The sequence below is a fragment of the Pelecanus crispus genome, chromosome 3, assembly GCF_030463565.1.
Source record: "Pelecanus crispus isolate bPelCri1 chromosome 3, bPelCri1.pri, whole genome shotgun sequence".
Lineage (NCBI taxonomy): Eukaryota > Metazoa > Chordata > Aves > Pelecaniformes > Pelecanidae > Pelecanus > Pelecanus crispus.
In genome coordinates, this window is record NC_134645.1 from 37,512,144 (window position 1) to 37,533,364 (window position 21,221).

The following is a 21,221-nucleotide window of genomic DNA, read 5'->3' on the forward strand; positions in this document are numbered from 1 at the left end:
ATTATTCTTTACATTACTGTGGGGCAGTAAAATAATTATTGTCATTTTAAGGTAGGGAAACTTGTCTGGAGATGTTAAGAAATATGCTTAGAAATGAGCTAGAATTCCTCTCCCTTATGCTCGGACTACCAGTTCTAACTGTTGCTCATCAGTGATGGCACATTTCAATACTTGACAGATTCCAGAGCGTTAATTAAAACAGTTGTTTAGCTAATTGCCTGGAAGATTGCAAGTAAAAGCATATTTATTCCAAAGGCAAACAATCCATTTTTACCCAGTGAAGCATATCAGTTTTTATGGTGCATAAAAATTGTTTCACTTCAATTTTGAATGTATTGTGTGTTTGTCTGTCTAAAAGCCTTGTAGATGATGATCTATTTTAAGTGCATGGAAGCTTTTTTCTTAGGCATTTTTAATGTATCTACTGAAAAAGCATATGTTTAAATAATTGAAAAATGTGAAAAGTTATTGCCATTAAAATGAGAGGTTCCTGTCTGCACCGGGCTATTGGACTACCACCATGCTTACTGATAGGCAGTGTTTGTAGTATTTCTGGATGTTGGCACTGGCCTATGTAAAGAGACTAGAGGTGGAAGAAAGGGTATCATTCTGGTGCCTTTGCCTAACTTTGTGGAGAAAAATGTGCTTATGGAACAGGTGGTTTCAGTGTATATATGCATTTAAAATGGAAATATAGTCTATGCTCCTCCAAACCGTTCAGGGACTAAACTGGTCCCTGGCAGGTGGACTGCACATGGCTTTTGTGGAAGACTGGGAGCATATCAGTGTGAACCACAGCTTATCACACTACAGCATAGCTTACCGTCAGGCTGATAGCTTGTCCTCAAAGAGAAAACACTTATCTAATGGAAGAGATTACGTAATGGTGGAAGTACAGCTCAAGGGCTGAGATGGGAGTTCTGGGTTTAATTTAGAAGTTTTCTTGACCTCTTTACTCGTGATAGTTCTCTTGACTTTCATATAGACTTTCATACATGACGACCAAAAAATCTGGTATATTTGCCCTGCGTTGTAGTGCCCAGACTGGTGCAAATGCCCTCCTTGCAGTATTCCTCAGTAGGGATTTCACTGCCTGCCCCAAGCTCATAGAGGCAGGCGTATGGGAAGGTTGTAAGGAAATGGCGACGTTTTCTTTCTTCCAGTGTGTAATGGCTAAATATTCTTGCCTTGTCAGTATTATCTTGGTGATACTTAACCTGTAATTCTTCTTGGTTTGGACTACATTGTTATGTTAAACCTCTGCTATATTATATGGGGGCACACTCGCACAACTACTGAGAGATTTTGTTGAGATGCTTAGCAGCTGCAAAGCATTAGAGCCACCAGACTTGTGGGATCTGCTCTTTTATGCTCTTGTAAAGACAGACTTTTCTGGTGATGATCTAGCGAACTGGGGTAAACTTACTTTAATACTGACATATAGTAGTGTTTTGTTACAGCCTGTAAGTGCACTAACTTATTATACAAGATGGTTTTATTGACACAATAGCCGGTAATTGTTAGCTAGATTAAGAAAATTCAACAACATAGATGTAAGAAACAAATCGTTTGCATGCCAGTTAAAAGAAGAAAGAGAAAAAGCATTTCCTCTTAATTAATCTCTTTGAAAGGGATAAGAAGAGAAAATGAACCAAGAATGAATGCTTTTCTTGATTTTTAGAGGAAAACCTTTACTGACATTTAAAAGGGACTTGTCACATGAAGCACTTTTTGATTGTGGTTTATTCTTGTGAAAAGTTGCTGGGCTGTTGTAATTAACAAAAAGATAGTGGAAAATGTTATCAATTAAATATTTCAACGATTTCCCCCCCGTCGCCGACAGAATTTTTTCCTGACCACATAAAATAGGAGAACCTTGACTACATAAATGAGATGTATGTTCTTTTATATTTTTGGTGGAAATAGTACCATTACTGAAAGCAATGCTGCTGCTTTTCTCTAGGCAAAGGAGACGTTTTTGGTGATGTGTTCTGGAAGGAGTCTACCCTTGCCCAGTCCTGTGCTAACGTAAGGGCTTTGACTTACTGTGATCTTCATGTGATTAAGAGGGATGCCTTGCAGAAAGTGCTGGAGTTCTACACAGCCTTTTCACACTCCTTCTCCAGAAATCTCATTTTGACCTACAACTTGAGAAAAAGGGTAAGTAGCTTTGATTTTAACACACAGCACGTAAATGATCGCTTTTAATGATGTCTATATGAAAAAACTGAATTGCTTGAATTCTGGCATTCTTGTAGCCTCTCTTATAAGAAGGTTTTTCAGAGCTTGCCTAAGAGACACTGCTAGCATGTAGAGTCAAAAGGCCATAAGTATTTAATCCAGTGCTAGTTTTATAGGGAGCTGGACCATGTATATGTGAAAGTATTTTTACATTTCTATGAAGTGTACAGATTTCAGCATATTTGCGAACTATCATGCACTTGTGATAAACAGTGTTCACTACTTTCTGCAACTTTAGTTTGTAAAGCAGCTAAAAAGATGTTAGAGGTGTTGCCTGAAGTTACAAGGAAAGTGGAAGGAAAGGTATGAAATCTAATATATGGAACAAAAATCAGCACCACTAATCACAATGGAAAAGTAATATGAACATGACTGATTCTATCAAGAGTTGTTTCTTTTAGTATCAATCACATTTTGGAATTACTTTGCTTATCTATAATGTTTCCATTTTCTTATCCTTGATTTTTTTTCTCTTTTCATTTCTTCCTGCATGCCAGTTCAAGTTTTGTCAAACGCTAATCATCATAACTTAATACCCCATTTTAAATTCTCTGTGTAATCTTCAGTGAACCACCTCTGTAGAAATTTATTAAAACTGTAATAGGTGTTATTCAGTTGATATGATTTTATGATGCAATGTAGAAGACAATAATATTACATTGAAAATAAATACATTGGAGCACCTATACTTGCTTTAAAATATTAGGATATAAAGATACTTGAAATCAGCTAAAGAAATATGTTCAATAGGAGATTTTTTTTGTTCCTAAAAACAGTTCTCCATGGTAACTTCCAGGTGCCAAGTAAGTCCTAGATAATTACACCTGAAAAAATTGAAACCTTTTCATCTTTGAAGTGTGTTTTTTAAAATTAGACTTTAAGACTAGAGTATTGAATTTTTTTTTTTTTTAAATCTAGAATTGGCATACTGAAATTAAAATAGTGTGGTGATGTTTTCTATCTGCATATGTTATCAATATCAAAGAATTCAGCTTTTCAGTATTGGGCAAAGAAGAATGTGCTATTTGCACTTTAGTCAACTAAATCAAAGCCCTGGTAGAAAATTGATTAAAAACTAAGAAGCAAATTTATACTTAAGGATTTCCCCATAGGACTTTTTTTTCAAATTACATTGAGTTCCTGCAGGATGAGGAGAAGATATACAGCTGCAAGAAGATTAAGAGAGATGTCCTGTTAAAAACTAAGTTTAAAACCCAGCTAATTACCTGGTGTTAATTAATGTGAGAAATAAAAGAAATGAAAGAATTTGGTATTGAGATCACCTAAAGCATCAGTATCACTGACTGGCGTATTTAAGATAACACTGTGGGCAATGTGGTAAAATGGTCTAAGAATATATAACTAGCTTTTTTTTTTAACATCAGTAGAAATAACAGAATTTGAGGCATAGAAGGACCAACTCTCTTAAAGCTCACATAACACTAGCAGAGTCGCATCATTTTGGATCTGCTCTGAGCCAAAATTCCAATTTTAGCATCAAATGCCTACTCCAGAAGTGACACACTTTCCCTCCATGTTTATCAGTGTAGCTTTTCCCAGCCCAGGTTACAAAACACTTCTTAACCACAGTATTGTAATTCCTGTGCTGTCAATTTTCTACACAAATTGTTCCTAATAAAAAGGTACATTTTATGATAGCAATTTCCATCCAGTTATTCAAATAATTGGATTTTAATTGAGTTGCAGTCAGCAGAAAAGTGGTGTTGATTGATAATGAAAGTGAGAGTTTGATGGTTCTAGGTTAACAGACTGTAATTTTATTTATTTTATTGAAAGAAGGCTGATTGCAATCAGAATGCAGATGTTAAATAATGTAAATAATGTATGTTTTTGGAAATGCATAGAAGGTACGCTACGTTAGAGATTGGAGATAATGCACATTAAAAAGCAACTTTTTAGAGTTCGGAATTTAATCTGGTTTAAATATCTGTGACTCTTTTATAGAAATAGCTCCCCAGCCTGTCGCTTCTAACACTTCTCCTGGTCTATTTCTGCAAATGGAATTTTCTAGAATATAAATAGAATATATAGAATTTTATAGTACCTTCTGTGAGTTATGGTTGTGATGTATTGCATATCCTTTGGAATATAAATAACAGAATTACACTTTTCATTTCAATAAACAGTTTCATCTCTGGCTCCAAAAGTGTTCAACTAGTTGAAGTGTAGATACTGTATATTCATCCCAAATATATTCATACAGATTCCAAATACATGAAAAAGCAGCTTTGGGGATTTTTTTTTTTTTTGCCTGAAGGATCTCAGGGATATATTTTTAGACTTGGTTATTCCTCTGAGGTGTCCTCATCTCCAGGGTGCGTGTGCCTTCGCTTGGCCATGGTACTGAGTCTCACTGCATAGTGCAAGGTGCTTTCTAGCCATGTTTTGCTCAGCCTAAGTGAGCTTTAGCACTGGTCCGCTCTTTCACCATGTTCCCATATTCCTTGGGTGCTGGGTCTCCTCCAGTGACTCATCCCCTCATGGAGACGGGACACTCTGTCCCAGACAGTGCTGACCTTACAGATGTCCCCCATACTTATTGGGGTCTGGATCCGCTTGCTAACGACTGTGACAGAAATAAGCAGACACGCAGGCGCATTGTAAGGAACCGAAACCAATTGGTCTTGACCTTAGCTAACTCTAGAGCTGGATTTAGGCAAAGTAAAAAGCATCTTCCCTCCATTCCTTGTGCTGCTCTTCCTACTGGTCTTGAATGTGCTTTGACCTGAGCTGGGAGGGCAGGATGCTTCTGTCTCTGCGTCCCCTTTATGCCCTCCCTAGAACAGGGCCACAGCTATGAAATGCTACTGCCCGTGACGTCTGAGGACTGTGTGGCTGAGGGAGATGCTTCCAGTGCTCTGGCCCTGGCGTGCCGTGGCTGTCCGTGTCTGTGCTGTGAAAACAGTTTTCTTTCACTCGCTTTCTCGACAAACACTGGTGAAATATATCCTCTTTTCTAAAACTGTCAGCTCACTGTCAGGTGACTCCCTGAGCAGTTTCCTCAAGCAACTAAAACCCCTCCTGAAGTTATTAGCTGTCTAGTTACCTCTGGCTGGAGCTCAGACTTAGGAAACTTTTTATTTTTCCTAAAGGCGAAGAGAAAGGAGACCTTTAATTAACTCTTTCTGCTGTCAGTCATCGACCTTTTCATCTAACTGGAAGCAGGGGGGAGAATCAGCGGCTGCATCTCTCTCTTTCCAAAATCTTAAGAAACTGGAACTGCAGTCTGTGGCTGCAGGTGGCTGTATGTCAGACTCAAGGGCTTTGCAGCTGAAAGGAAGCTGACAGAGGATTTCTCAGAGCGCTTCCTGCTGTAACAATGTTGTGAAATTAAAGCAGGTTAACTTGACGTTTATGCACGTTTTTGGAATCTCATAGAGGAACCAGAGCGTAGACACTGGGGGTATGTGGGATGGTCAAATGACAAATTCACCCTTATGGTGGGTGTGCTAGACGAAAAGGAAATACTGCAGGTTTGGAGGGCAGCAGGATTCACAGGCTGGATGGAGGTCTATTTTTCCCCAACAAATATTTAAACACTTCTGGATTTCCAGCCTGGACTTCATAGCCCTGTCTTAGTAAAAGCGTAAGAAGAGAGAAGCTTGCGTGATAGCTACTTGTCGTTGTCTTTTGCTTGTCATGAGGTGCAAGTTTGCTGGCACCTTTTTTAGGAATGTGCAAGGCCTTTGGCAGCACTTGCAAGCGTTCTGGTTTTGGCAGTTGCTTCTTTCTGTGTGTATGAGCTTTTTGACCAATATTAACTTACGCTGGGTTGTACCACGGTGTATTTGCTCAGTTCATTCTGCTGCAGCCGTAAATGATGTTATAGCTCAAATGATCGCACACGCTACATAAAAGAGAGAATTCTTATACATAATTTATTAAGCTGAGATTTCTCTAGTAAGCCATTTTCGTCTGGATAGAGATTAAATGACTAATTCTGAATGCTTTGGAGTATCATGATAGAAAGCACAAATAGCTTTTCCAGAAGCTGAAATTTGTCTCCTGGAATAAAAGAAGGAATGCAGTAGGATGCAGATATGTTATTTGGGATTTTGTAAGACTGAAAGAAATGGCAAAGAATGCTCTGCATTTTTACAAAGCAAATGTGATTTAGTAGTCTAAAGACAAAGCTCCTAGTCAGAACATGTTTCTTGAGAGAGCAGTGATTGCAACAGAGTAGTCTGTCTCCCTGCTGGTGTAAGGTTGCTTGCTTTTGTACATGTAGTGGTGTGCTTATTCTATGCAATTCCAACTGTGCCAGTGGACAGGGCTCCCACCACCTCTTTCTAAAAGCAATTTTAAAATATAATTTTTCTTTCCTCTTCAGCATTAGCTTCACCTTTCTTCTTTTTATACTGTAAGCTCTAACTAGAGAGAACCTCTCTCAGATCAAATGTTTCAGCTAGGAGTGCTTCAAGCCTTGATTTTAAATCTTGGGGGGCTTGGCAGCAGGTTGTTTTCAGAGAGACAATCCATGGCCTTGTATTCTGCCTTTCCACATGACAAGTTTTCTAATTCTTTTTCATGATATAGGTTCAAAATGGTATCCCAGAATTCTTTCTGATATAGAAGGCTGAATTGCTGGAAGATTTTAACAAAGCTTTCTTAAAATGAGAAGAGTGAAAGGTTTTAATTTTAGAATATTGTCCCATTTGATGGTGGATTTCAGAATGGTCAGACTGACAGCCTACTTCTTTCTCCTGCGTTTGTATTCACCAGAACAATCCCACAAGTCCTGTGGGAAGACGGGTTTGATGCTTGACTGGCATGCGTCTTACAGCACTGAAAACCCAGGACACTGGACATGACTGAGACATCTGGATGGGTCTGTGGCTTGGGAGTTATGCCATATTAGCTGGCCAGGAGGCAAAGTTGTCATTTTCCAAAAAACCTTCCAAATGTAGATAAACACTTAAGTACTCAACTCTGTTCTTTCCCATGCTGCCTTTTAAAAGCTGTTCAGACAGTTGAATGTTCTTATATTCCCTGTTTCTCTGTGCCAATCTAAGCAAAATGTATTTTATTCTGTTTCCTCATTGGTAGATTCCATATTGCATTTTTGCATCTTCTCTCTGGCCTTGGACAACTTAACTTTTATCTGTCTCTAACAGATAACTGTTTATCTAGCTCACAGATTTTTGTGCAAATCGTCTTTACACCCTGGAGTGAAAGTGCTCTGAGGCATGTTGCATATTGTTAGGTTTGCGCATCTGCTATGGATAATTTAAGTGATGTGACTGTCAGTGTGTTGAAACCCCATGCTCTGAGGAAGATGTGCCCTTGGATTTCTTCCTTCTTCGCTCCTGCAGCTTGTTGGACCCCTTCAGGTAAAGCCTTATTACCCAGACTTGGAGAGGATTTGACCAACTGTTAAGCATTTAACATTGATATTTCTACAGTGACTGTAAGTGTTCAGCCCAGAGTAACTCCATTATGTTCAGAGACATCATCTTAAAGTTTAGTTTCCCAAACTATTAAACTCTGAGGTTATTTCTGTTCTATTTAAATCTCTGTGGCCTTGAGCCTTAGGGTCCTATGCTTACACCAAGGAAGATCTGGCTACAGACAAATAGTTTACACAGTGGGGATGTATATGTACAATAGAAGACATAATTAGCTAAGAAGTTCTAAGACAATGTGGTGGGTTGACCTTGGCTGGTTGCCCACCAAGCTGCTCTATCGCTCCCCCTTCTCAACAGGACAGGGGGAAAAAATAAGATGAAAATCTCGTGGGTCGAGATAAGGACAAGGAGATCACTTACCAAGTACTGTGACAGGCAAACCAAACTTGACTTAGGGAAATTAATTTATTACCAATTAATCAGAGTAGGATAATGACAAATAAGGACAAATCTAAAAACCACCTTCCCCCCCTCCCCTGCCCCGTCCCGCCCCTCTCTTCTTCCCAGGCTCCAATTCACTCCCAACTCTTCTACCTCCTCCCCCTGAGCAGTGCAGGTAGTTGGGGAATGGGTGTTGCGGTCAGTTCATAATGCTTGGTCTCTGCCGCTCCTTCCTCCTTGCGCTCTTCCCCTGCTCCAGCGTGGAGTCCCTCTCACAGGAGACAGTCCTTCACAAACTTCCCCAACAAGGGTCCTTCCCATGGGTAGCAGTTCTTCAAGAACTGCTCCAGCGTGGGTCCTTTCCACAGGGTGCAGTCCTTCAGGAACAGATTGCTCTAGCATGGGTCCCCCGTGGAGCCACAGGTCATGCCAGAAGACCTACTCCTGCATGGGCTCCCCTCGACGAGCTGCAGGGTGGATATCTGCTCCACTGTGGGCCACCATGAGCTGTAGGGGACAACCTACATCACCACAGTCTTCACCATGGGCTGCAGGGGAATCTCTGCTCCAGCACTTGGAGTACCTCCTCCCACTCCTTCGCTGACCTTGGTGTCTGCAGAGTTGTTTCTCTCACATATTCTCGCTTCTGTGTCTCAGCTGCTGTTGTGCATTGTTTTTTACCCTTTCTTAAATATGTTATCACAGAGGTGCTACTAATGTTGCTGATTGGCTCAGCTTTGGCCAGTGGTGGGTCTATCTTGGAGTCAACTAGAACTGGGTCTGTCCAACATGGGGACAGCTTCTGGTGCCTTCTCACAGAAGCCACCCCTGCAGCACCCCGATACCAAATCCTTGCCACATAAACCCAATACAGACAACAAAACTGTTCTGTTGTTTGTATTCAGTACATGATACATTTTCATGTAGATTTTGGCTGTAACTTAGATTAATCTATGAGGGTAAGTAGCGAAATGCTTCTTTAAAATGCTCTTAAATGACTAATCCCTTCTAAATTGAATTGGTGAAATCACCACTTGTTTGAGATGCCTTCTCCTACTATGAATAATGAGCAATTTTGCATACATTTAGATGCTGTAGTATAATGTCTGTACAATTGTTATGAAGAAATAACTTAGTATACCATAAAAAACAAGATGTGTATTTCCCCAGAGGAATATTGAGTTGAAATTCTGATAGGTCATTCACTAGTAAATCCCATTAGAAGTAACCCAGTGATCAATAGGTATTAATAACCATCAGTAAATTAAATTGATAGAAGAGCTGGTAAGGGTGAATTTTTAAGTACAATTCATCTTAAAATGGAAGAATATGATTCTTTTATGAAGCTGTGATACTAAAACCATAACTGCCTTGAAGTATCTTCAGTAAGAGAATATTTCCTGTTCTGTGCTGTCATAGATTAATAGGTTTTACCACGTTGGTTGCTAAATAATTAATGATCATTTGCATTCTGATCACTGAATTAGAAATTAAATTTGTACAGACTGAATTTATAAAACCAGAATTTTAGCTATTTCCCAATATGTTTTCTAAGTATGGAAAACTATGTCAATGTTATGTCAATGAAAGACATTCCAATTATATGTCAGTACTTGGAAGAAAGATGTGGTAAATGGAACAAGTTCTGGTCATCCTGAAATTGAGGTTAAGCGCTTCGTTCCGTTAATCCAGAAACAGGACTGGTATTTTGTTTGTTTCATCACACCTTGAGTAGACCCACTTGAATTGTTTTTGGAAGGGTTTTTTTTCTCAATGACCCATAAAATACTCAACCTTAAACATAAAATAAAAAAATTCTGACTTTTTCAAAATCTGTGGAGTGTTCATAAAGTCTTTTCATATATAATAAATCTATTCCGAGTAGATGAAAACCACAATTAACAAGGTTGATGGTGAATTAAAATAAAATTTGTTTTCAGACTATTTTAATCCTTAAAAAAAAGAGTCACATTTGGCTTTTGTGAAGCTATTTTCAGATGAGTAGTAGAAAGTTAACATTAAAAAAGGGGTTTCTCTCAATTTTACATGCACAACCACCCACACCAGCTTGTTTATCCCAACAGAAGAAAATGCATTACTTCGATTTTTACCCTCCTCCACCCCCATAGACTAAAGCGTAGAAATAATTTTAATATAGATAAAGGTTTCTTAGTGTGAATGAGGATTCCCAGAATAGTCCCCTAAGTCTTTTTAAAATAGATAATGAATTTCCTAGGAGCTGGGTAAATTCTGAATGTTGGCCCACCACCAGGAACAGAAGACAATAATCCAAAAGACAGTGTAACTGCTCTTATGCAGTCTGGGAATCTGGTCTTTGTTGTGAAAACAGTGAAATGCTCACTAGTGTTTTTACAGTAGGAAGGATCAGGCCTTAGTTTAAGCTCTTTGTTTTTTTTTTTTTTTTTTTACTGTTGTGTTGACTTAGATAAATAGAAGTATAATATGGATACACAAGGGAGGCTGAACAGCAGCCTGTCTGTGTAGTGTGTTATTCTTATTTTCAATATGTGCATGGTGCACTGCCACCTGCTCAGTTAGGTGTACTGAGGTGCCTTAGTCCACTTTTGGACCATGCTGGCAAAGAAGAAGGAGGCGTTCCATTGGAATTCAAAGAGTTCCTACCCTTTCTCCAAAGCTTGAAGTATGTTTTCTACTGCTTACCATGACTGAGTGGCTAGAGTTTCAAAATCTCTCTGTATTTCTAATTTAAAAAACAAAAAAGATTTTTATTGGTGCCTGTCATCCCTGTGTACCTGTGTATATATATGTATAATGGCTGGCCTATTGCTGAATCTCTCAAGTAATTAAAATATTATGCACTTTTTCTAATATACAAATGCTGTTGCCCAGGCTTTTTTGCCTGCATGCACCATGATCTGTCATGTATTATAACTGCACTAATTATGTCAATGCCTTGGTAACCTCTGTGCCCTGGTGATTGTACTTCCTGATATACCCTAGTGCTTCATACACTGTGGAGCATTGCTGACCAAGCAAAAGACAGAACAGTGACCTAATACCGTCCTGTGGTTTTTTTTTTTTCAACTCTTAAAAATGATCTCTGGTGTCTGTGGTCTGGGAAGCAGCTGACTCTAGGACAAACTCTTACTAAAGGGGTATGATTTCCTGCCATCACAGCTTTGATCTTCTGGTCTTCTCTAAGGTCACTAAAAGCTGAACTCATAGGACTGCAAATCCAAACACTCAACCCGTTCAAGGCACTCCATGAAGGATAGAGAATGTAGATAGCTGTGCAATATGAAAGCTGAGTTACAATGGCAAACCTACATCCTTGAGCAATCAAACTCTATAATCCAAGTGATCAGGTTGATCCTCTCTTCAGCTCTCCAATGAAAGCTGAAATAACTGCCCCCTATAAAAAAAGGAATAAAATTCTGGATGTCACTCCTAATGTTGTGTAGAGACTTTGTGTCCAGACTAACCCTACCTACAGCTTCTCTGTTTTCCTGCTTAAATGTTGAGACCTTTATTGTAACTGAACTCTTGGACAGTGAGACAAAGAAAGTCCTTTTCCTCTTTGCATACCTGAACCGGGTCTCCACAGCTACTCCAAGGATTCTATTTGATATGCACCATGATGGGCATAAAACAAGTAGCTCACCTTAAATGTTACAAATGCTTTTAAAATTTTGTGTGAAACAAAGCAGTTTCCCAGCTTGATTTATGAATACTAGGAGGTGCCCACAGTATTTGCGTCAAACTATCCTATGTATTTAGACAACTGATGTTTTTCCTGTATCCGTCTTTGAGAATCAGCCTTGTAGTTGCCTTTGAACAAGTATCTTGCTGAATACAGCCGGGAGCGTACCACATTTCTTAGTCTTAAGCCTGCTGCAAGAGAGTCACACAGGTAACGTGGTGTCTGATGTCAACCTGCTTTACAGGCTGCTGCCCATTCCAGTGTGACATTGAAGTGTTTGACTGCTGAACGTGAAGTGGAGTAACTATGAGGTGTGGCCTTGTGAAAGTTTTTGAATTTGAAATCCAGTAAGCTTTACCATCATGGGAATGAACCAATTGCAAACAAAACTTGATAGGGCGCCTCGCCAATAACCTGCTATGACCGTAGCTGCTGACTATTGCCACAGCTGAAGTCAAGTGGTGAGGAGGGCGTTGTGTTGGGCTGCGGCTCAGTATAAGAACTTACTGAAATACTTTGAGAGTATGAGTATACAATCATGAATCAGCCCCTCTTTATTTGGTATTATGTTTGCAGCAGGCAACTGTGTTTTTCCTCAAACTGTGTATGATTCCTTCCTCAAAAGGAAGTGCATTATCATGTCAAACACCTGTTTGGATTCAGGTTTTCAAACAGAAATGTGATGCCTGACACTGACATAAAATATTAAAGCCCTATGCAAATGAATGTACTAAGTGTTTTTAGAGTAATTTTCCTAGACTAGCAAACTGCAGAGGGGACTTACACTCAGCTCCACTTGAAAACACTGTCAGTATTCTCCCTCTTGCTATCACTTTTTTTTGGTTCCCATTCATTTTCTCTTTCTACCTATTACATTCCAAAATGGGGTGTGAACTTCAGTATCTTGTGTAAGGGCACTTACATATATACTGAGTTCAGTACTGTCTTCCTCAGGTGAAGCAGGAGCATACGATGGTAGGCTACTCTGAGTGCACTCAGTGTCCCAAAATGCTATCCACATAGGACTTGGAGTGGGAATAGCACTATCCAGAAACAGCTGTGCAGCTGGACATGAAGTGATCTTAATTAACCACAGGTCCAAATCCATTGTCTCTCTATGCAGCTGTGAGACTGCATAATGTTTTCACCAGTTTTTATCAGGACTTAAGTCTGCTAAATCCATTTTTAATTAGTACAGCATTATGAATGTGAAAATCTGACACCCAATTAAAGTAATATTTGAGACTTGAACACTATGTGCTTTCGTTACCATATACTTAGGTGTTTCTTCTTTTTGTCACCATCTTCTGGGGTCTTTTCCAAGTACAGAAAGGAAAATGCTCAACACGTGCCTTCTTCCAAGTCTTTGTGATGTTGGCAAACCACATCTACACCAGGTCCCCAGGAACCATGCTGCCAGCTCAACCTGGCCTTTTCTTGCAATTCATCTAAAGGTACTATGCCTTCATCTTAAAATTTCAGAGGATGTGCTTCCACCATCCTGGTCATTTCTCCTAAATGCTCTGTAATAAATATACCGCACAACAGAATTATTTTGTGATTCATTTACACAGCTGACATCAGAGAATCCAAGAAAATTTCTGCCAAAATAATTTTGTAACACACTGGATGATTTACTTTGTAAACTGCCATAAGCATTGTCTTTGTGTGAAAATGCAGAATTATGTTCCCCTTTGGGAAATCTTTTTTTCCTTTATTCTTAAAAAAAAACCCAAAAACCAAAACCCAAACAAAACCCCCACAAAAATCTCAGGATGTTACTCTTTAAAAAGAGCCAATAGTATACCCAGGTTGACCAGAACAGATAAATCTGTGTCTCCAATCTTCAAGGTTGATGCCTGGTTTTTGTACAAAATTTGAATAAATCATGTAAACTCCAGCATTCTTTGCACTGTTGCAGAAGTGACGCATGTTATAGTCTTCCTCTCAGTAAGGGGATGGGCAAATTGTTTTTTTCCAAGGTATCACTGTTACTTCACAGTAACAGGAAAGATGTTATTTATGGCCAGTTATTATCTTGATTAACAAAAACAAAAATGCTGTTGACTTCCATCACATATTTGACCAGACGGTTTAGGCTAGAGATGAAATATGAGGATGCTGTAACCTTTGCTCACATTAAGATACAAAGCAATAGCAGAGGAAGAAAATAGCGTTAGTTCTAACAAATGGATATTGGCTTTGCTATTAGAACTTTGGTATAGTCTAGAAACATATTACTAGCCATTGATTTCTCTTGCCTGCATTTTTCAAATTGCTCAAGCAGCAAGTCTTGTAGGAGTAAAAGTTGTATTGGGTAGTTCAGTGGCTTACATGCTTTCAGTGATTATCCCGTACCCTTTCCGAAAGAGGAGATTTGCATTTAGTCCAATGACAAATTCGTTGCATTAGGTGGAAGAAGTAATGATGAAAAGCTTTTATTTGGGATGTCATTTAGGAACAGTTCTATTCTTTAACACAAAAGCTTTATGATGTTATCAGTAACATTCAAAACTGTAATTTGCTTTTGACAATCAAGACAGTTCATAAATGACCTTCATCATTCATACCCAAACCATCCTGTAACACAGATGCAGCCATAAAGGGAGTTTGAAAAACTTGTGGCATCTGGTTTGTAATATATTTCAGAAATTTGTGACAGTTTGTCTAAATTTGTTATTGCTCTGTTATTTTTATGATAGCTAGCATATTTGTTAGTGATATGAAGGTATAACTTCAAAAATACTGAGGGGGTGTTTCTTATTGTGCTCTCTGAAAATCTATCATTAAATATTGCATATTGCTCGGTTCACCACATTTGCCAATCAGTAAGATTTTCCAGACCCCATCATTGTCACCGCAGAGCTGTTCAGAAAGGCGTACTTTGTAGAATTACAAGGCCCCAGCCAGATTACCTTTAATAATGTTGTCATTTTCTTACATTTTGGAAATTCCTTACTGAACAGTTTAAGGTATACAAATGGAGCACTTCATCCAAAGGTCTCATGTGGGGTTTTATTTCTTTATTTTCTTATAAGATATTGAATAATTTCTTCTCCTTATGTGAAGGGAAACTCAAATGTAGAGGATTTAAGTGACTTGCTAGATTGTACAGCGTCTCTCGGTGATGATGAGGAACAGAACCAGGGTTTTCTAGCCATATGCTCTACACAGTGTAGAAGAGATGCTGGCAGGTAGCAGGACCCCTCCCATAGGACTGCGTTGTGTTATGGGAGTGCACATGGCGTGGACAAACAGTGTGTTCATTAAAGACTAAATTGGCTTAGCTGCGAGGGATGGTGGTATCTATGGCAGTAGGTGCCCTTTCAGGGAAGCACTGAAGACCAGCTAGAGCCTGCTGGAGACACCAGGCTGGGTGGCAGCTGAGAAGACAACATTCATGCTTCAGCCTGAGGCCATCTTGCATGCGCAGGACTCAGGAATGTTCCAAAAGGGCAGTGTGACACTGAATATTGTTAATTGTACTGTAGGAGTGTCAACATTAATTGATCTGGAAGAAAATAACCTTTTTAAAGAGGATTAATGTTCTTCTGAGCTATTCGGAGGTTTCTAGCACAAACTGTTCAAAGCATAAACTGTTGCTTTGAAATCCAGCACAGTTCAGTGCAGGGTATTTTGTGGTTCATGGAGCTGTACAACAAACAAACAAATAGGAATAGTTCTCATGGCTGAGAGCCTCCTAAAATGGATCTGACATCAGTGGAGAACGCTTTCATTGAAGAACTTCCTGATGCTTCTTTAACCAGAGGTTTCCAGTCCCTTTATTTTTGTACATGCTGAATCAACTCTTTGCCTGGTCAGTAAGGCAAGAATGAGCAGATAGGAGTAGGGTGGGAAGAAATATTTTAATGCAATAATAATAAGCTAAACAAATTACCTTTTAATGGGGGTAGTGTAAGGGTAGCTAATGTTAGTTGCTATTTGGCTATTGCTGGATCAGTGGCTCTTTTGTTCCCACATGCTTATCTTAGGACATTCTAATCATCATTGCATTAGAAAGCTTCCCATTTTATTTTTTCTTTAGGGTATAGATATTGTAACTTGCACTTAACACAGAAAGAGAGTGAACAAGAAAAGATTTCAGAAAGACTTTCTTTAATAGCGTAATATTAATTGGTAAAGATTGTTTTGCAATACAAATATTCTTTGTTTACTATTAAAAAGCTTCAATTGCCTTTAGACATCCTAAGTAATTTAGAGAAACAGACAAATGTTTTAATTTTGATTTTGTTTTATACTCCAATGAAGCAAACAACAGATTTGGAACAAGCTGCTTGCTAGACCTTGGAAATTAAACTGCTCTTTTTATTGGGCACTGGTAAAGCGTCTCTGCCTTTCCTGATGGCAGACAAGCCTGAAATACATTGACTCATGCTTGTTAGGGTTCCATCAAGCTCCTTTTATTTCCTTGATTATGATTCTAGTGCTGCTGTCCAGGCAGGAGCTCCCTCTTTGATTTCCCTTGAAACCTGTGCTTTCCAGAGAACGTCTCCCCCCTACAACCTGGAGTGAGTTACGTCATAAGAGCCCGAGTTACAAGACTATGACTTGTCTCCAGAAAGCTATTTAATGCAGAACACTGAAGCTTTTTTTTTACCTCCTTTAAGTGGGGATCTGCCTGCATGCAGCATTAGGTGAGATTGGAGCAGGGGCTTTGGAAGACAACAATAGCCTAATTTTAACTTATAAATCTAACTGATAAGCCATTGTTGAAATCAATGTTTTGATGACTGAATGTGATACTTTGAAGCACTCTTGTTCATGTCATTCTTGGTCCTTAGTAAGTTTTCTCAGATCTCAAAGCCAGTAGTCAGCAGCTTTTTGTAGAAGCGTGGGAGCTTCAGGTGAGTGAACCACTAACTTAAGTACCTTGAGTAATCATGAGTGCTTCTTATCTGGCTTGCTTAACATACTCTAAGATAAGACACTTAAAGGCAGACTTCTTGCTTGCGTGACACTTCTTCAGGCTCTAAAAGTGCTATTAATGAGCTGTTTTCACCTAATTAGTATTAGTTCTTGTACCACTAAGGTAGCAATAGTATATTTACTTTTTTTTTTTTTTCCTTTAACTTCAGTTCTGTTCAGGTTTGCGCAGGCTCTCATTCTGCCTTTATCACCATGTTATCCCAGCATCTTCTGGTGAGGCATGAAACAAAAACACTCACATCTGAACATCTGCCATATGTAGTTTATTCTTTCTCACGTCTGGATGAAGAGATTTATTGGAGAAGTAAATGTATGTTCAGTATACTGGTTTATTTTGGTAGGGTTTCTTAGTTTGTCTGTGGTAAAGAAGGTGGAGTTCATGCACTGTGCACAGCAAGTGGTAATAGCTTCTTAAAAGCAAGGTGAAGTAGAGCCCCGTCTAATATTATACATAATTAGGTTTTCTTGATGAGATGCATGTTGCGGTCAGTACAGTTATTTTCCCTCTGTGAAGGGCTAAAAGCTTGTTCACTGGAATTACTTCTGTCTTTTAAAAGACAAACTAGGTTTCCTCTCTTAAGTGTTTCAAGAGTTTTAGGAATATGACTATGTAAAGATCAGCAGACAACACAGTGGCAATCCAATGGGTTTTCTTGTTTTATTTTAAGAAAAATATACAATAAAAGAATATTCCAATCTTGGTGTTTCAGAGGACATGTTATTTGATATTTCTCTTGACTTTATGATATTTGAGTGAAATCCCAGATTCTGCTAAATCTAACATGTTCTTCATATTAACGCTGCTTAAAAAAAAAAAAAGTGTATTTTCTGGAATGAGAAGATTAATTGTTGGAAGGTCTCTTCAGTTACTGGTGAGAAAAGAAACCTGTTGCTTGTTCCAAAGTTGCAGAGTTTTTGAAGATCCAGTTGTCACAGTTGCTGTATCTTGGTAGTGAACTGAGCACTGCCTAAATCTGAGGGTCTTTTTAACTGATGTGCTTATAACTTCCCTCTTTTTTGCTCTGACTCACATCTTGGATGTTAAATTGTGTAACCTGCGAGTCAGTTGCCTGCTATGAAAAATGTTTTAGCTGCAGGGATTATTATTATGTCTAATAATTTTCATATTTTAGTGATCTATTTTTGGATCATTATGCAACCCACTACTCAGTGGGACTAGGCAGAAAGGGATAGAGCAGAACTGGATGCTGATAAACATAAACCATTTGATGTGCTCAGCCAAGCAGCGGGGGTCCTCTGGGCACAGGTGGTCTGTTTAAAGCTGTCTCACTTTGTAGCAAGTTGCCGTGGTGTCCCCCAAAATACAAATCCATTTCCTTCCACTTAAATCTGTGGACACGGGGGACAGGGGGGCTTTCAGCAGCTGCTGTATAGCTATTGGCAAGACTCTTCTGCTATCAGGTAGACATGCCCCTAAACATAAACCACATGTATTTTTGTTTGTGCATGTAGTAGAGAAGGATTTAAGTGCAATTCAAAACAGTGTCAATACATGCTGGAAACTGCATAGTAAATCACCATATGTTCCAGAGGAAATGCCAAATAAAGTCATGATCGCTTTATATGTGCACAGCTGACTGGCAAGCATAAAGGCAGACTCATGATGGGGGATACCATCATATGCTTTTCTTCTTTGCTATAGCGGAGCATGATTAGAGCCCATCTGCTTTCCTTACTGCTGGGGAAGGGTAGGAAAACATTCAGCCCAAAGTTTTGCTGCTGGAGCATACGCGCCATGAAAAAGGAAGCTAAACCCAAGGAGCGCTCTCAGATGTGTTTGTTTTCCATTTCTTTTGAAGTACAGAATTTTAAAACTTGCTTTGAAATTCTCTTCCTTCTGCAACTCGTACTGCTCTGGCTTGATGTTCATATTTTAACAGCCTGACGTTTGCTAGCTGTAGTTCGCAGACCAGGTGTGTCTGGGAACAAACCTCAGCCATGCAAGCTGGTTAGTCTGGCTAATACAATCGGGGAGGGGGCAGTAAGCATCTCTGTTCTTTTTACCTGTGCCAGCATGGAGTATTTAATGCCTCACTAAAGCCCTAAGTGCAGGCGTTAAGAGTGGTGGTATTTGATAACATGTTTGGCAACCGGTTCGCTTTGCATTTTTTCCAAGCTCTTCAAGGATACTTGAAATATCTAATGGAAAGTCATAGAAAAGACTAATGACTTTTTTTTTTTTTTTAATTAAACCTGATTTAACTACGGTAATTTAGCTTTCTTCAAACTAGGTACCTCTGTGGATTGAAATTGCTGTTCAACGATAACGTTGACTGCTGTGACACCTACTGGTCAAGCTGAGCTGAACAAGGGAAAGCCTGTGGGTACTTGCTCTTTCCTCTTCCTAATGATCATTCCAGGTAATGACTTTGGCTCTTGGGGCAAACACAGCAGGGATGGTGTCTCTCGGAATGACTGACACATCTTCTTTCAATACATCTCCCGATACTTTGTGCATTAAGAAATTTAGATAATCACTTTTCACTTTTAATGAGTTAAGGCAGAGGATGCATTATTCTTATAGTAGTGACAGGGAATTAATCTCTCTTGGTCTGACGGGTTGGAAGTTACATAAGAGTTCACTACCTTGTGGGATTTCCTAAGCCTGTCAGGGTCCAGTCACCCATAAAAGTCACTTAACCTTGTTGATAATTTTACCCTGCATCTTTCTTGGTTTTGATCCCTTGACATTAAATGACTTGCCCAAGTTTACACAGGAAATCTGTGACAGACTTGGGACCTAAACCCAGGTGGCCAGATTCCAAGTCCAGGTCCTTAGGCACTTCCTGGGGTGGCTCCTCTGTATGCTAGATCCTGAAAAAGAGCCTGTCAGTCACGTGGCACTTCCAGCAAGCTGTAAGACCTCTTAGACTAGAAACCTACAAAGTAAACCTGCATTTTGTAGCTATTTTTCCACAGTATTAGTATGTTTTTTAGTGACACATCACTAAAAACTGTCATTTGAAATCTTGAATTATAGAAATCTCTGAGTCTGATTTTAATCACAATCCCAGAGAACCCTATGTAGAGACAACTGACCTTGACTTAATTATATATGTCCACAGTGCCTAATTTTTGGTGATGTCATTTATCTGATGGTAAAGTTTCAGAGAGCGAGGGACTGCAGTTTAATTTCACTGTTGCCTTGTGCTGTTGTGGCAGTTTGACTTTGGCCTCGAGATGTAGCGGGGCACTGTGTCCTTCAGAGATTTCTCTGTGGGCTGGCTGCAGCTAGAGTCTCCTGCCAGGTTTGGGTACAGCTCAGACACTGAGGCAGAGCTCTGGCACCCTAAAAGAGCTCCAAGCAACACAGTTCTGCTGTCTTCAGTGCAGCCACTATATTAAAATACTTTCAATTTCTTTTGAACTCTTGCTGTGAGATTGAAAATGAATTACCTAGAGGAGGGGTGTCCAATTGCTGCCATACCCAGCTGTGGTACTCTGTTTCCCAAGGGTCCCTCAGGAGCAGAACAAGGGGTGGCTGGGTTTTCCCATAGTGAACTTCCACTCACCATCTTTCTCTGGGGTGTGAAAGTACCTACAGCCTCATCTATGATAACAGGCTCAGATACAGCATACAGGAATGTGCTAGCATCCCTTGTACCTTGATGACTCTTCTCTCAGTTCACTTATTCACTGAATCACAGACTGGTTGAGGGTGGAAGGGACCTCTGGAAGTCATCTTTTCAACCTCCCCATGCTCAAGCAGGGTCACCTAAAGCAGGTTGCTCAGGACCTTTTCATTAATCCTTAGAGGCAGTGACAGCCAGGAGCCCACAGCAAGTTCTCAGGTCATGTCCAAGAAGGGAGCAATTTGGAACAGACTGCGCAGGAGTCCCTTGCTGGCTGCAGCCCATTGCAGCTTCCCACTTCCCTGTGACGCTGACAGGACCCCATGTCATTTGGAGCCCTCTCTGCCCTGAGAAAGGGCTGTGAGACCCAGGCGGCTGGTGAGATGGGGCTGCTCAGCAGGCATGCCTCCTGCTCACAGTGTGAGGGGTTGGGCAGCTTTTCCTTCTCACACTACGTCTCCTTCATGGCATTGTCTCTGCAGAGCTACAGTGAAGGGTTTGTCAGCATGCCTGCTAAATGTTTGCAATCAGTAAATGGTAGTTGTTAGGCTTACGTGCGCCCCACGTACTCAACGTTACAGAGACCAAAAATAGAAATGTGATTTTCTTTCTAACCTTGTGCATCAGCCTGAATAGTAAGAGGTTCCGTGCCTTTGTGTTGTGTTCTTCTTCTGCATTACTGTAAGGATAGCTGATTGAACACTAAGTATTACTTATTCTATCAAAAATCACAATGGGATGTTCCTGCAATCTTTCACTGTTATGTTGAGACCCTTTTTTTTGTAGTGTAAATAACAATCACTTGTATAAATTTCATGCCTGTTGTAGCATCTTTCTGCTTTCCTCTCAGATCTTTGTATGATGGCAGTGCATTGCCTATCAGCAATGAAGTAAGGAAGGATTTTGATGAAGTCTAGGAGACTGCACATAGCTTTTCAGGTCATATGTTTG

The 21,221-nt window shown here is 39.6% G+C and overlaps 1 protein-coding gene across 1 annotated transcript in view; it reads left to right on the plus strand.

Moving 5' to 3' along the window:
- Nucleotides 1-21,221, plus strand: part of KCNH1 (potassium voltage-gated channel subfamily H member 1) — a 185,411-nt gene that overhangs the window by 112,568 nt on the left and 51,622 nt on the right. The window contains exon 10 of the mRNA XM_075707277.1: nucleotides 1,964-2,160. Within this exon, the coding sequence (XP_075563392.1) occupies nucleotides 1,964-2,160 (197 nt within the window). The remainder of the gene's footprint in view (nucleotides 1-1,963; nucleotides 2,161-21,221) is intronic.